Below are 14,046 nucleotides of genomic sequence, written 5' to 3'. Positions count from 1 at the left end.
AAGGGAAGCAAAAAGTCTCTCTCTATGTAATTTTTCAATCCTGTGGGTGCTTTTCCTTCCTTCCTTTCTTTTTTTTTTTAAACAAGGCTGCTTTATCAAAAAGAGTTACTTCTTCAGAAAATCAATTTAAAATAAATTCAAGTTGATGGCATCCTTTTAATACAACTATTTTCAAAGAAAGAGCTGGTCTCTGACATACAAATAGATATGTTCCCCCTATTTATTCAGTACCAGAGAAAACTACATTAATGCAAAGAATTCATTTAATGGCTGCAAAGTCAAACAAACAAAAAGGCAGGGAATTCAAAGTTATGATTCCCCATGGCAACAAGCAAGTAGAATTGCTATCACAGCGAGGGCTGTTAAATTTTGTGCGTTAATCTGTACTCCTGACACTGCTGAGTTGCCGTGGCTGTGGGAGTTATGGGCTGGATAAGCAGACAGCGTAAGTGCACCCAAGTGAACCGGAAAATTACTCATGTAAATAGATAATTGGTCCATTTCCATATGCAAGTTGGGTGGGTTTGCACTTCCCATCACAGCAACTCTATGTAAATTAGGTCCTCACTTGTGCACCTTAATTAGCTGAAATTCTGGCTTATTATTTTCCCTGGCTTTCTGCATCTACATTCTCGTTGCATTCACCCAAGGCTTTCTATATAGAATATCCTTTTTCTAAAAGAGAGGAAGAAATGCACGAGAAAGAACTCTCGCTTATCCCACTTATAAGCAAACACTGTAGGTCAAAGTAATTGCTGGGTTCAGGAGTGCACCTCTACAAAAGCCAGGTATATGTTTATGCACTGATTGGTTTAATCCAAATACACAGCTGTGAGGCCTGTTTGAAATTCAAGCTTTCCAAAAAGCTGTGCCCAGGCAGAAGAAATATCAGCTCCACAATGTAATTTTTCAGGAAGTCATGAACCATTGAAAAGGAAAGCACTACCTACACTATAAATACAGCAACTCAAGGAATACGTGGTTTCTGGCAAAATAATAATTGTGAAGCCTGACATGAACGTAACTGATCTCCCTTTGGCTAACAGCAGGCTTGGGGCATGGAGCCTTCAATGCTAAAAGGATGAACTTCTGCCATCAGTTGGAAGCAGTTGGCTGGTACTACCTACTGATGTTGGATAAGGACTCTAGTTCAGGCTCGCTTGAGGTGGCTTACAGACAGTAGAGTTGAAAAGAAAGACCACCAGATATCACATCAAACCAGGTGCTGCAGGAGCGTCACAATCTTGCAAAGCATAAGAGCCCAAGTAACAAAGGGCGCAGACAGAAGTTATATTTGTCATGCAAATACATTTGTCACTCCACAGCTGTGCTGTGGCATGCATACATGGCTGCAGAGTGCTTTTAAAGTGCCTGATTGTGCAACAAATTAACCCACAATAAATGAGAGATCAGATGATGGCTCTCCACTTAAGAGCACTTTAGGAAACTTGTGTTCCCTAGAACTAATTTGTGGCACAATCTGGGGTTTGGCCAGCCTCAACTGGAGGGTGGGTGGGTGCAGTGGTGGCCCCTCCCTAGCCCCCCACCCCTCCAGCTCACACTGGGCAAATACCAGCCGGCAGATCGCTCCCCCTCTCTGCTTCCTTCCTGCAGACAGCTCCAGAGCTGGGAGGCTGGGGGATCAGAGGCAGCTCCTTGGCTGAAAACAGGCTCCCAAAGGTGGCTTCTGCTAAAAATCCTTTCTTTTTATGAGTCTACATCTGATGAAGTAGGCTGTTGCCTAAGACAACTCGTCTCTCCCCGAATCAGTCAGTCTTTAAGGTGCCACTCTTCCCTACCTTCTGCCTGACTCCAGAGTAGCACAGCTAAGTCTGGCCCTTCCTGTAGGCAGCCTCAGCTGTAAGGCCAAGGAAACGAGCAGATCTATTCTCTTACAGTCCTAGAAGGTAACCTGGAGATCCAGATAGAAGTATGCTAGTTGAGCAGTGAAGGGTGGGGGGAGTTTGCACTGAACTCTGCCATGGAGGACTCGCATCTTCAGCTCAGATGAAAGGCAGTGGTAACTAGGGCCACACGTCTGTTTTGTTAATACAGAGTGTGCTTTGCGAACAGAATGCCACGCACCGTGTGAACAACAGGAACCCAGACACGATTCACAGGAACCCGTTACTAAATTCAGTGTACGTTTTATAGAGGTTCCTGGAACAGACTCAAATAAAAACCTCACCAAATAAATCACACTCAAGTAAGCAGTTAAACACAGCAGGAATGGAAGCACAGCTCAAATACTAGACCTTTCTCCATCGTCTAACCAAAAGTTATGTGGGATGAAAGTGAGGAAAGGGAAAACGCTTTTCACTGCAGGCAACTTTTTATTATATTAAAATGAATTTTTAAAATATGGAGATGGAGCTTTGAAAGATTCATAAGTAGTTACAACCTAAAAGCTACAATTCCCTAAAAATAAACTCCTGTAAATGAGCAGAAGCAAGGAAATTTGAATTGTGAGGACTGGGTTTCAGGACACAGGGCTTCCTTGAACACTAATCTGTGTGACCTTGCAAAGTCACTTAATGCCTGAATTTCTCCTTCTAAGTTTAATAATTTCCTAGCCCATGGGCGTGTTGAGAGTCCTACTATTACATTCTTTTGCATCCCAAGGGGCAAATTCTATTAGCAGTAGCAGTACGGTGCAGAGGCCCCACTGCACTGAACTCCATAAATGAACTGGCAATCTATGTAGGTAAGGCAGCCAAAGGAGAGATGGACTGAAAATGCCATCCCTGTGTTATGCATGGGGGACCAAGGCACAGGGGCTAGACAGAAGCATTCAAAAAGCCCGAGGCAGAATCGATTTAAGTTACACGGGGGGTGGGGGGGTGCAAATCTTACATGAGGTTGCACCATTTTTAAACCCATCTGTGTGTCAAACTTCTATTCTGTTACGGGTACAGCCAGGTTTCGGATCACTTACACTGGTAAAAGTGTAATGTCAGTACCTGGCCAGAGAGATCTGGGGAGTTATTCAAAGTCACAGAAAAAGTATATGAGAGAACCAGAAAGCTTAATCAGAAAGCAGGGCTTCGTCACAAACTGAGTCATCAGTGGCCTGTGCACTGGGTCACTGGCGTTGATAGGTCTCCTACAGTTTCCTCAGCAGTGGAAGAAGGTTTGAATGCTCTTTGAAGGACCAACATCCCTCTTCTGGCAACAGGTGAATGTGTTCTCCAGATTTAACAAGTCAATCCATGTTGTTCCCTCAGGCATAGGCCCTTCACCAGACGGGTGTTTTGCCCCATCAGAAATGAATTTGGGATTTTATGAAGGGGGGTGTGGGAGCAGCAACCATTGCTGCAGGGACGGCTGCTTCCCCTGCTCCCAGCCTCTGTCCTCTACTTCTCTGCACCATGGGTGGACAGACCATGCCTGGGGAGCAGCAGCTGGGAACTGTAAGTCCTGAAGAAAATAAGTATCCTCCCCGTCCCTTTCGCTCTGGGCTCAGAGGCATGTCCCCATCCCTCCTCTCTCAGTCTGCTAGTGTCCCCGCTGTCTCAGGGGGGGAGGGGAGCTGGACACAGCCCCGGACACCAGCAGCAGCGATGGACAAGCAGGCTCCCTCTCATTGCCTGCTCCCCCCGAGTGTCCCTGCCAGCTCAATAACAGGCATAGGGAAAGGGAACCCAAATGTACACTACTCCAGTCTCCTCAGCTGAACCAAGCCCCTGCCTAGCCCAGCTGGGGCAAAACAGGGGTTTCCCTTGTCCCAGGAACAGCAAGACACCGGCAGCAGCAGGTGAAGGAGGAGAGGAAAATGCTTACTTTCTTCAAGACTTAGTCCTGGGCTGCTGCTCCTGCCTCATGGTCAGACACTGGTGTGCGGGTGCACCACTGCATCCCCTCTGCATCCATCTGTGTCCTGCCGTCTCCATGCACTGAGCAACGTTGAAGTATAAACACTTCAAGCACTTAAGTGTGGTCACTTACAGGCAGTCATGTCATGTCACAATATAATTATTGTATCCTGAAAGCTCTAACCCTCTTCTGAGAACTGGCAGTCATTAGCAAAATGTATTTTATAAGTAGATACAAAACATTAGCTTCTCCCCTTAACAGATGAAAATGGATTTTCTTAAGAGATTTTTTGCACACTGCTCATTAAGGAGATTTGAGGTTTCTATTCTCCCAGGAAAAGGTGACAGATGCTCTTCAAGCTATTTTTGAAGAGGGAGAGTAGTCATTCACCTAACAACTTGGTGAATGGTCACATAAGCATGTCAATCATTGATACACTTAACCTCACAATAACCATGTTTATGAAACAGGAGTGAGGATAAAAGGGGTAACAGAGGTACAGATAGGTCAAGAGATTTCATGAGGCAAGACAGCAAATCTATAGTAGAGCTGGGAATAGATCTCACGTGTCCTAGCTAGAACTGTGCCTTAATTGAAGGGCAGCCTTCCCTTTTGAATCAGCAGAGAAGTCCCAAAGTTTGGGGCTGTTTTGAAATGAGGCTGTGGTTTATCTCAGGGGCCAGCACCAGTATTAAACTTTGAAGCTTGTCCATGACTTTTCAGAAAGTCAAGGATTTTCAAATCTACTGCAGTGGTTTCATTCATCTCCAATTCAGGGCCTTTCAAAGAGAGAACCTTGAACTAAAAAGGGTTAAGGCCAAGTTTCTCAATGTAGCTAAACTGGGTTTGGTACACAAACTGTGTGTGCAAAGGACACTGTGGTACTTCTTCCCTTTCTTTCACTACTTCAGCCTAAACATGCGTCTAGGCTGGGAAGCCAAGAAAAGGGTGAGAGAGGAAGTTTTTAACACGCGTCCTTTACTGTTAGAGGATTATGTTGCTCTTGGCGAATTTCCATTGGCCAGGAAAGCCTGGTTATCAGGCTTCATCAGTGGATTGGTGGATGTCTGTCTACCTGGCGAACACACCTAAACCAGTTGCTTTGCTCTTACCCGTTTCTGGCTGCACCGTACAATCAGGAAGGTCTCAATACTATGTTCCTTGAGGTAAGCGTTGCGTTCCCCTCCAAAACCCAGCTCCACCTCGTAGTCTCCATTGAGATAATTCAAAGTTGCTTTTGTTATATGGATTCGCCTTAAGATAAAAGACAAACAGAGTCCATAGTTTATTAGACATCTCCTTTGCTACAAAAGAGCCATTTGCTCTTCTGATTCATTCTCCCTAACACATAGCAGGCATGTTTGCTCAGAAGCCATGCTTTGGTACATGCATATAACCAGGACATGGGTGTATGCAAGAACATGCCATATATACTGAAGCCCTTCTAGCTTTTTGTACTGCATGGATCTTAACCACATATGCAAAACAAACAGCACGGCCTTTATTAGGCTTTTTATTCTTTCCTTGTAGAGGATGGGAAATGCAGAAGGGCAAGTAGAATAATGACCTCATGGGGAAGCTACTGTTCCTTTCATCCCATGGGTAATGAACAGGGGTGTTCATTTTGGATTTCTTATAAAACAGTGATCTAAAGAGGGATGCTGTTCAGCACATGTAATATTAGCAGAAAGTTGCATGTCTACCCATGACTCTGTTTGCTCATGTCCACATGGAAATCTATTAGCTTATGCCAATCTAAAACTCGCTAGAATTACATAGAAGATGATATCATTTCTTTGCCAGTTCTAATATGCCCATCTTGAGCTTTGACACACTTACTGTGTGTAGGGTGGAAGAGAATAATCTAGCCAGCACAGGTAACAAATGTAAAATTCAGGATCTGTATTAAAATGAATTTTTAATGACACAGAAAGACAGAGAAACTTAGAACATATCCCTTTGGCTCCAGGTGTCCAAAGCAAAACTGCATGGGGACTGATACAATAGCTTTGATGAAGCAAACTTACCCGGCTTTGCCTCCTGCTTCCATGTGATTGGCTAGTGTGACATCATTAGACCACACATCAAATTGCCATTTCCGGAGGCCCAAGACCCCACAGTGAACTCTCCCACTGTGGATCCCAACCCTCATATTCACATTGACTCCTGTCACCTCCCGGACCAATCTGAAAAGAGATACAGGAAAAGAAGGAAGTCACTGAGAACCACATGCCCATGCCCGGTGACACAGCTTGACCCCCAAAATGCAAAATCCACGATTCCCTAGAAATGATTCAAATGTACCCAAGCAGTGCTGCTTATTCATAATACTATTAATGACACAAAACAGACAGGCTAGCCTGGCTAGGCAGGCAGAGTACTAATTAGATAGGGGTGTCCTTGGAGCAAGTCCATGTACTCTCGACTTGGCCGCAAGTTCGGAACTCATGGAAAAATTCTTTGGGGTGGTGAAAGGAATAAGCAATGGGCTCTGAGTCCATACCAAAGCTGGACATAACCTGCCAGCTCTCAGAACCTCATTAAAAGTAATAGCATGTTGCAAAGAAAAAAAGGAAATGATTTCAGAGCTCTTAATTTGTCTGAATGGCACCAAGCATCACGTCTTCTACAGATGAAATGCGATACGTGTGTGAAATACCCACAGCAGTTGGAAACCCTGAACCAGGTTTGCAGCTGCAGTCCTAGCACTAAACCAGAGAACCACACCTACTGCAGTCACTGCAAATGGTTAGCTACAAGCACTCAGATGCTAATTTTAACAGAGCCTTGAATACTCAGTTTGCTCCCAAAGTGATCACTGGAATACTTTGCAGGCTTTGCCCTTTAAGGGCAAAAGTTAAGAGCTGTGCACATGGAAGTTGTATTGGGATGTGGGTACAAAGTGTCCAATACCCTCATCAAGACCACACTCTATACGAGAAGAGCAGAGCACTGGGAAGCACAGTTTGGGAAGAAAGTGAGCAGCCCTGGGTGGTGAAAGAACAGGTTATAGACTATTTAGAAAAGCTGGACATGTACAAGTCCATGGGGCTGGACGCAAGGCGCTCAAGGGTACTTGGAGAGTAGGCTGATGTGACAAAACCTTGGCTGGGATGATGTAGTTGGGGCTGGTCCTGCTTTGAGCAGGGGGCTGGACTAGATGTGACCTCCTGAGGTCCCTTCAAACCCTCGCTTTCTATGATCCGTGCATGCTCTCTTCTCTTTGGGACCTCATTCAAATGTCTGTATGCGCAGTTCTGGGTAAGTTTCTCTACTGGGACAGCAAACCTTGGAGAATTATCCCAGAGTATTTGAATGCATGTACACAGCCAAAACAGTAACATCTTGCACTCTGGGCTTAGCAGCAACAGTGGATCAAATACCATATGTTTGTGTATGCAACATGCCCTGGAATATAATATGTACCTTGTTTTTGCAAGGCAGAAGGAAGAAAAAAAAGGTTTATTCAGAGTTATGCCTGTGTACAGCAGGGACAGAGGCTAATCTCCAGATGACTCATGCTCCCTTTCCTGCTTAACTGAAGCTGAAAGCCTAGCTGAAGGCTTTTCAAAATCTATGATTCTGAAAAGCGCTAAAGAGTCTTCAAGGCTATAAAATAGGAAGAGAGACCAGTACAGCAAAATGCCATTTAAAGGGATAGCTTGATTAGCGGAACATCAAGACTATTAAAAGTGAGAATTGATCATTAACACCTCTGAAGTGAATAACAATGAGCCATTAAGGCAAATGACCCTGTTAGCTGCCTGAATTAGTAATGCAGGGGGTGCTACGCTGTGGAGCAGAAATCAAAGCAGGGTGTTTCTATCCCAATGAGAAAACCAGATTCCCTGCTTCATACATGCACCCCAAATTAAGGGGTTGATTGATTCTGGGGAAAGAGGCAAGTGCTGCGTGTGTGAAAATAACAGCAGTTCCATAAAATGTTGTGGGGTGCATTGCAATGGCACTTGGACATTTCAGCCTGGACTGAAGGCTCACTATTTCCAGTGCTAGACAAGCAGACAGATCTGAACACTGCCCCAATGTGTTTAAAAATAATACCCAATGCATTTCTAAATGGCAAACACCTGACATTATCCTGGGGTCTTATCCTGGGTCCTGGGGCTTATCCTGGGGTCTTAGCTTAACCCTCCCTCAGCTTGTTGGTGAATGGTGATCACTGAGAAGTTAGCTGTTGGTTTTTTCCTCTTGCTGTCTTAAAGACACTTACATAAATAAAAGTCTAGCTTCCAAGTATTGCTCCAGCTGCCTGTGTGAGGTAGGTGCTGTACTGTCCAACTCTAAGGACATTTATTCGTAGCCTTTTATATTAACGGATCTGATCAAAGCTGGGAATAGCGAATAAAAGCCCCAACCTATAATGCATCAAGTGTCCACAGTTCACACTGATTTCAGTTTAAATGAGTTCAGTCCTTGCAAGATCAGCTCCTGAGGCAGCAAAGGAATTAAAACAGGAATGTAAAGACTCCATGCAGCCCTGCTCTCATTCAGTTCAGTTAAACTGGATTGAATTTCTACTTCATCTTGATGTAATCCAAGAGACACCTATTCGCTGTGCTGGGTACAGTACGTTCTCATAATTTGGATTTCAGCAAGGTCACAAATGTATGCCCACACATATCTATTGCATTCCTGGAACGCAAATTTAAAAGGCAAAGTTTTAACATAAGAGCCCCCTTTCAAATAGGAGCATGGAACAACATTTCTCATTGTATGCACAGTGCACAACGCACAGGCTATTATATCCGTGCTTTCATTATTTGAGTCTCTGCTTCTTTGTGCAAGGAGCTCTGTATAAGAGCTCCAAACTGAAAGGAGTTGTGAATAACTTGCTTTCAAAGGCAAAGGTAAAGGATCCCATGGTCTCATTCCAGGAGTAGAAATAAGTGACAGGTTAGGGAGCTTCTTATCCAACAGCCCCTACCACAAAGACACTTGGTGCATTATCTTTAAGAACAAAAGGCTTACTTCCTACTGGTGGTGGCTTGATAGACTCCATAGCTCTTAACAAATTGCTTTGCAAACCCCCGCTCAGCTGAGTAACACCTAGAATCTTTAGGCTTCTTTGATCAGCTACAACCCACTTCGCCTTGAAATAAAACGTAGGGCTGAATTGCACTCCATTTTTGTTTACAAATAGCTCTCCATCAACCTTTAAAGCCTGGTGCCCACTTTGGTATGAAAGGCATTTAACTATTTTATCCCTTGCTAAATCTAGAATAAGTGGCTTTCTGTTCTTGCTATCCTTGCCTCCCCCATCTTCCACCTACCCTGAGGAACAGAGAAAATGTCTCAGCAGTTATTAAGGTAACAACCAGCTACTGAATGTTAAACAGACTTCACCATCACTCTGCCTTGTCTTTACTTATATCTGGGCACAGGGACTGCAAAACCTCCTTTCTGACCTGCAGGCTTTATGCACTGGTGCAGCGGTGAACAAGGGGAAGGCAATGAAGGATCAAGCTGTTCACCAGTGAAGGAACAGGCAAGCTTAACTGCCTGCTGTTAGGTGTTTAGTCTGAGGACTTAAGCTATCTATTCACCAATGAGCAGTCTTTTGGGAAGGGACAAATCCTGAGAGCCTGCATGAGTGCTCAAATACCCTTGCACAGAGGGCTTGTGGCAAGAGATGGGGTGCACAGGATCTCCCTTCCCCTTTCCCAAGGCTGCTACTCTCTCCAAATGCTCTGCCCCTGCCCCAGGTGTGGCACCAGCTGCAGCCCTCAGTACCCTGATCCTAACCACTTGCCAAGGTAGCATAAGTGAAGCCTTTTCAACATGTAGATCTCTGGCATACAGTATCTTCTTTGCACAGCTTCTCCAAGACCTATCCCTCCCCACAGCCCCATTCATACTCCAGGTACATCTACCCCACAGACCTCACAATGTAGACCAGTAGGGACCAAACTTTTTGGCCAGCATGCCAAGTAATAAGTCCCATCCCCTCCCCAAGTGCCACTCTGGTCCCCTTCTCCTGCCTGATCCATTGCTCTCCTCTCCTCCATGCCTTTTCTGTGCTGTTCTCCCTGCTATATCTGCTTCGAATGAAACAAAAGGGGCTGCACAGCCTCTTGTGGAAGTGTGCCGTGAGTTGGTCACCCCAGGGTAGGGAGAGCCAAGCTAGCTTTAGAGGATAGCTCAGGCGCTAGAAGCAGTCTGGCTGCAGCAGCATGAAGCTTCAGATGAGTCTATTTACTCTGCCTCTCATCTGAGCTTGTGATGCTGTGGCTTAGGGCTACCCACACTAGCTCAGATAGAGCTACCCACACTAGCTCAGGTATCTTGGCAGCCTACCAGGCTTCTTGACAGGCAGTGTTTTTTCCCACCTGGAGGAGAAAAGGGAGAGTAGCTGGTGTTGCTGCAGAGTGACTAGACTCTGATTAACTTTACAGTCAGATTTCTAGGATACATTCACTGTTTTCACATGCTTGTTACTTGCTAGATATTCCTCCTATGAGGCTGAAACTTCCCATGTCTAGTTTGACCAGTTGGGAGAAACCTTTCTGATACCACAGCTGGTCGTGGTTCAAACAGGCTTCTCTCTTGGTCTGTCAGATCAATTTGTGTTCTCTTTTCTGGTCCCTAAGTGTAGGGTTCACTGGAATGGCTGCCTCCTGTACTAAGTGATGAAACACCAGCCAGAAAGGTGTCTCTAGAATACATTTGTTAGTTGTTTGGAAACCTCTCCTGAAGAATTTTGTACTTACGAGATTGCCTCTATCATATCCATCCCCATTTCAACACAGCAATGTGCATGGTCAGGTCTTGCTTCTGGCAGCCCAGACACACAGTAATAACAATCGCCCAGGATTTTTATACGTAAACAGTGATTCTCCTACAAAAAAAAGGGGGAGAGAAAGTACAGTTTCATTTCATGCTTGCAACAGCTTGCCTTTTAGGGCAGTGAACATTTACAGAAATCCAGTAAAACATCATAGTGTGTCATTCTTGTAACAGGAAAAAATATCGGCATTATAATAGAACACTTACAGCTGCAAGCTTATCAAATCTGGCAAAAAGCTCATTCAGCGTCATGACCAGTTCCTGAGCTGTGCACTGGGAGGCCAGACTGGTGAAACCCTCTATGTCCGCAAAGAGAATGCTATAGGGGGAGGGAAAAAAGGGGGGAAAAAAAAACACACACACACACAGATCATTAATATTGGAGGAAGTTTAGATCTGGTTAACATCCCAGGAAGAACAGAGGTTTGGAGTCATGCAGGTGGCTGCCTTCATAAACATTTTCCTTCAGTGACCAATAGAGGGTGCTGCTAGCACCTTTCCTGGGGAACGAGACTATCCTAGCTAGGGACCAAATTAGCCAAGCTATACGACTGCCACTTACTCACATCACTGCATCCGTTAGGTTCCCCATCATCAAGGGGGAGTACATCAAGGGATGATGGGGAACCTAATGGATGCAGTGATGTGAGTAAGTAGCAAATGTGCGATTGGGCTAATTTTCTTTCTGCTGCATTTTTGCAGGCTCCAGTCAGAAAGGCTGAACTTCTCTGACCACTTCCTTCACCATCACCAAATGCTGATGTCTCCCTCACCTTCCTCCCACCTCTCTCATGACCTGGCTTTCCCATGCGCACCCCCACTCCATACTACTACAACAACACTAAGGGTTCTCTGCATCGTAACCGGGGCAAAGCATACAGCAACGCTTGCAACGTGTCTGTGAGGCAGCAGCATTGCTGATTTATATCATGGAGAGGTAAAGTAAGGCACAGGAAAGTTGAGAAAATGGTCAAAGACACCTTGTGCGTCAGTACGTGCGTGGAGAATGGTACCAACAGAACCGGTTCCCAGTCTCTGGCTGTAACCCGTTAGACTACTCCGAGTAAGAGCCATACAGTGTTTCTTTGTATGTACTGGGAAGTCTGCATTGATCTCATAGCTAGGCTGTATGAGCCTTGTTTCTTCCATGTCTCATCCTTTTGGTTTGGTTTCTGGAACGCAAAGTATTTCCCATTTTCAGTGAGTCTGAGCAGCATGGTCCTCAAGGCACGTTAACTATGCGACAACAGTGCACTTTAGAGGCTCTCACCAGAGAGGAAATAAAATAGGGCAGCGACCAAGCAGCATAAAGCACTCCACAAAATTCAAGGGAAAGCGATCAACGCTGACACAACCCTTTAGACATACCAGAGGTACCATTAGAGCGTTAGCACCCAGACTGGCCAAGCAGGACTTGGGCTGTTCAGATCTCATTCAAAAGTAGGGCTGGACTGATTTCAATTAAAGTGATTTAAATTGTCCAAACCAAACCAAACTAAACCAGCAGTGGTCTGGACATGCAACAAGAAGGCCCAGTACCCTTACCAACACCATCCTGCAAGATGATGTGGAAAGACGAAGAAGAAGCACAAGACCTAGGACAAGCTGGACCACCAACATCAAAGACTAGACGGGATTAACTGACTGGTTGTACAAGGATTGCAAAAACCAAGAAGAAGGGCACCTTGCTATATCCAAGGTGCCCCAACATTCGGTACGGCCTCAGAACTGATGATTTAAATTGATAGTACTAATAGGTATTTAAATCACTGTTTCCCATTTTGTGATTCAAGTAAGCCTCTACATTAACTTTGGCACTATTTTCTGCTAACCAGGATACAACCAAACTATATCCATAAGGTCCAGTTGTTTAAAGTAATTATATGAGGTAATGTTCACTTGTTCAAATCTCTCATTTTAAACATTTTTGATTATGTTAGAAAACGGTGACCCAAACATTTACTTGCGAGAAAATATTTACCTTGGGGGTTGTGTTGAGATGTATTTTGATGGAAATGTACCGGAGTAAAGTGTACCAAAATGTAGCACTTTCAAGATCATTTTGTTTTATTAATAGAGCGCAGTTTTAAAGTGCATTAAACATACTGCAGTGAGCACATTTTTAGTTGAACCCTTCCATAGAGTCTGAGGACATGGAATAGCGCAAAGATAGTGAAAGTGTTCTCATAAGCAATTCTTTCCAGAAATCCTGAAGCACATTTCAATTCAGGCATGTCTGCCACATGTTAGATTTCCTTTTTGCATTTCAATTCAATTTCAATGTTACACAAAATATTGTTACTCAGATCGTGAAGCTGAAACAGAAGAATACTACAAAAACAACATAAATGTAGCTCAATTGAAATGTGCTTGGGGATTTGCAAACAATAACTGCAAAAGCACGTATGTAATAAATCTACATTTCAGGTCATTTACAAACAAGCTAAAAGATAGTGGAAAAAACTTCATGTGAACAACTCTAATCTTATCAAGAGGCATATCTGGCTCAATAAGCCACCACTTGAAGGTTTGCGCATTTTAATCTCATGTGCACTTGGTGCCAATTCTAACAACGAACACTCGTGGTCCCTTATATTAAAAAAAGACGAAAACTTTGCCAATATGTTAGTAACAAACCTAATCTCTCTGTGAGCTGAGGATTCGGATGACAACTATTTTAATATTGTTCTTTTCTTTTTAAAGGCAACGACTTTGCTAAGCAACAGTGTAAGACACGAGAGCAACTAAATAAATGGCTGCTGGGATGTGACGAAAGTTGGTAACATTTCACCACGGGGCAAAAAACGACACCCTTCATCAAGGGACAAGACCACTCTACGGCCTATGGGACCAGGGCTGCTCCCATGAATATCACAAAGCTGTAAATGATGCACACTGCAACAAAAAAAGTGCCATGGTTCATTGTTTTGTCCTCAGCCTCTCTAGAGACAGCGTGCATAAAGCCTCCTCACTGCTTGGGCAGCTCAGTGGGCGCGTCTGCATGTGGCCCTATGGTGACATTGTTACTGCGCTGTACAATAATGCTTCCTTTTGGAAGTACTAAAGCACAGCACAGTAACTGCCCCTACTGCGCTGGGCACATGGCACACAGTTGGTTTTAGCCATTACTTCACCATTGGGGTGCACTAAAACAGGAGAGCGCCTTGCTATGGCGAAGTAGCTGCCAGGCACGGGGATGTAGGGTGAAGTGTAGGCGTGCCCAGTGACTTCTCTTCCCACACTTGATTCAGGAAGAGTCAGTGCTAGAGGTAATGTGAACGGGTAAATGACCAAGGCTCTGCTGTGTCCTCATGTTAAGTGAGTGGACTGGAAAATCCCACGTGTTAATCATGGCCATTTTTTTTTTTCAGTCATAGGAGTTTGCAGAGGGCAGTGCAGCTGATTTGCACACAAATTTAATGTCTTTTC

At 44.5% G+C, this 14,046-nt stretch overlaps 1 protein-coding gene across 1 annotated transcript in view; it reads right to left on the bottom strand.

The window, feature by feature from the left end:
• The window catches only part of ADCY5 (adenylate cyclase 5), a 307,462-nt gene that overhangs the window by 69,262 nt on the left and 224,154 nt on the right, over window positions 1-14,046 (bottom strand). Inside the window, exons 4-7 of the mRNA XM_019480224.2 lie at window positions 10,825-10,936; window positions 10,542-10,669; window positions 5,841-5,999; window positions 4,926-5,067 (exon numbers count right to left, since the gene is read on the bottom strand). Coding sequence (XP_019335769.2) covers window positions 4,926-5,067; window positions 5,841-5,999; window positions 10,542-10,669; window positions 10,825-10,936 — 541 coding nt within the window. The remainder of the gene's footprint in view (window positions 1-4,925; window positions 5,068-5,840; window positions 6,000-10,541; window positions 10,670-10,824; window positions 10,937-14,046) is intronic.

The sequence above is a fragment of the Alligator mississippiensis genome, chromosome 4 (genome assembly GCF_030867095.1).
Source record: "Alligator mississippiensis isolate rAllMis1 chromosome 4, rAllMis1, whole genome shotgun sequence".
Lineage (NCBI taxonomy): Eukaryota > Metazoa > Chordata > Crocodylia > Alligatoridae > Alligator > Alligator mississippiensis.
This window is presented reverse-complemented; position numbering and strand designations above follow the sequence as displayed.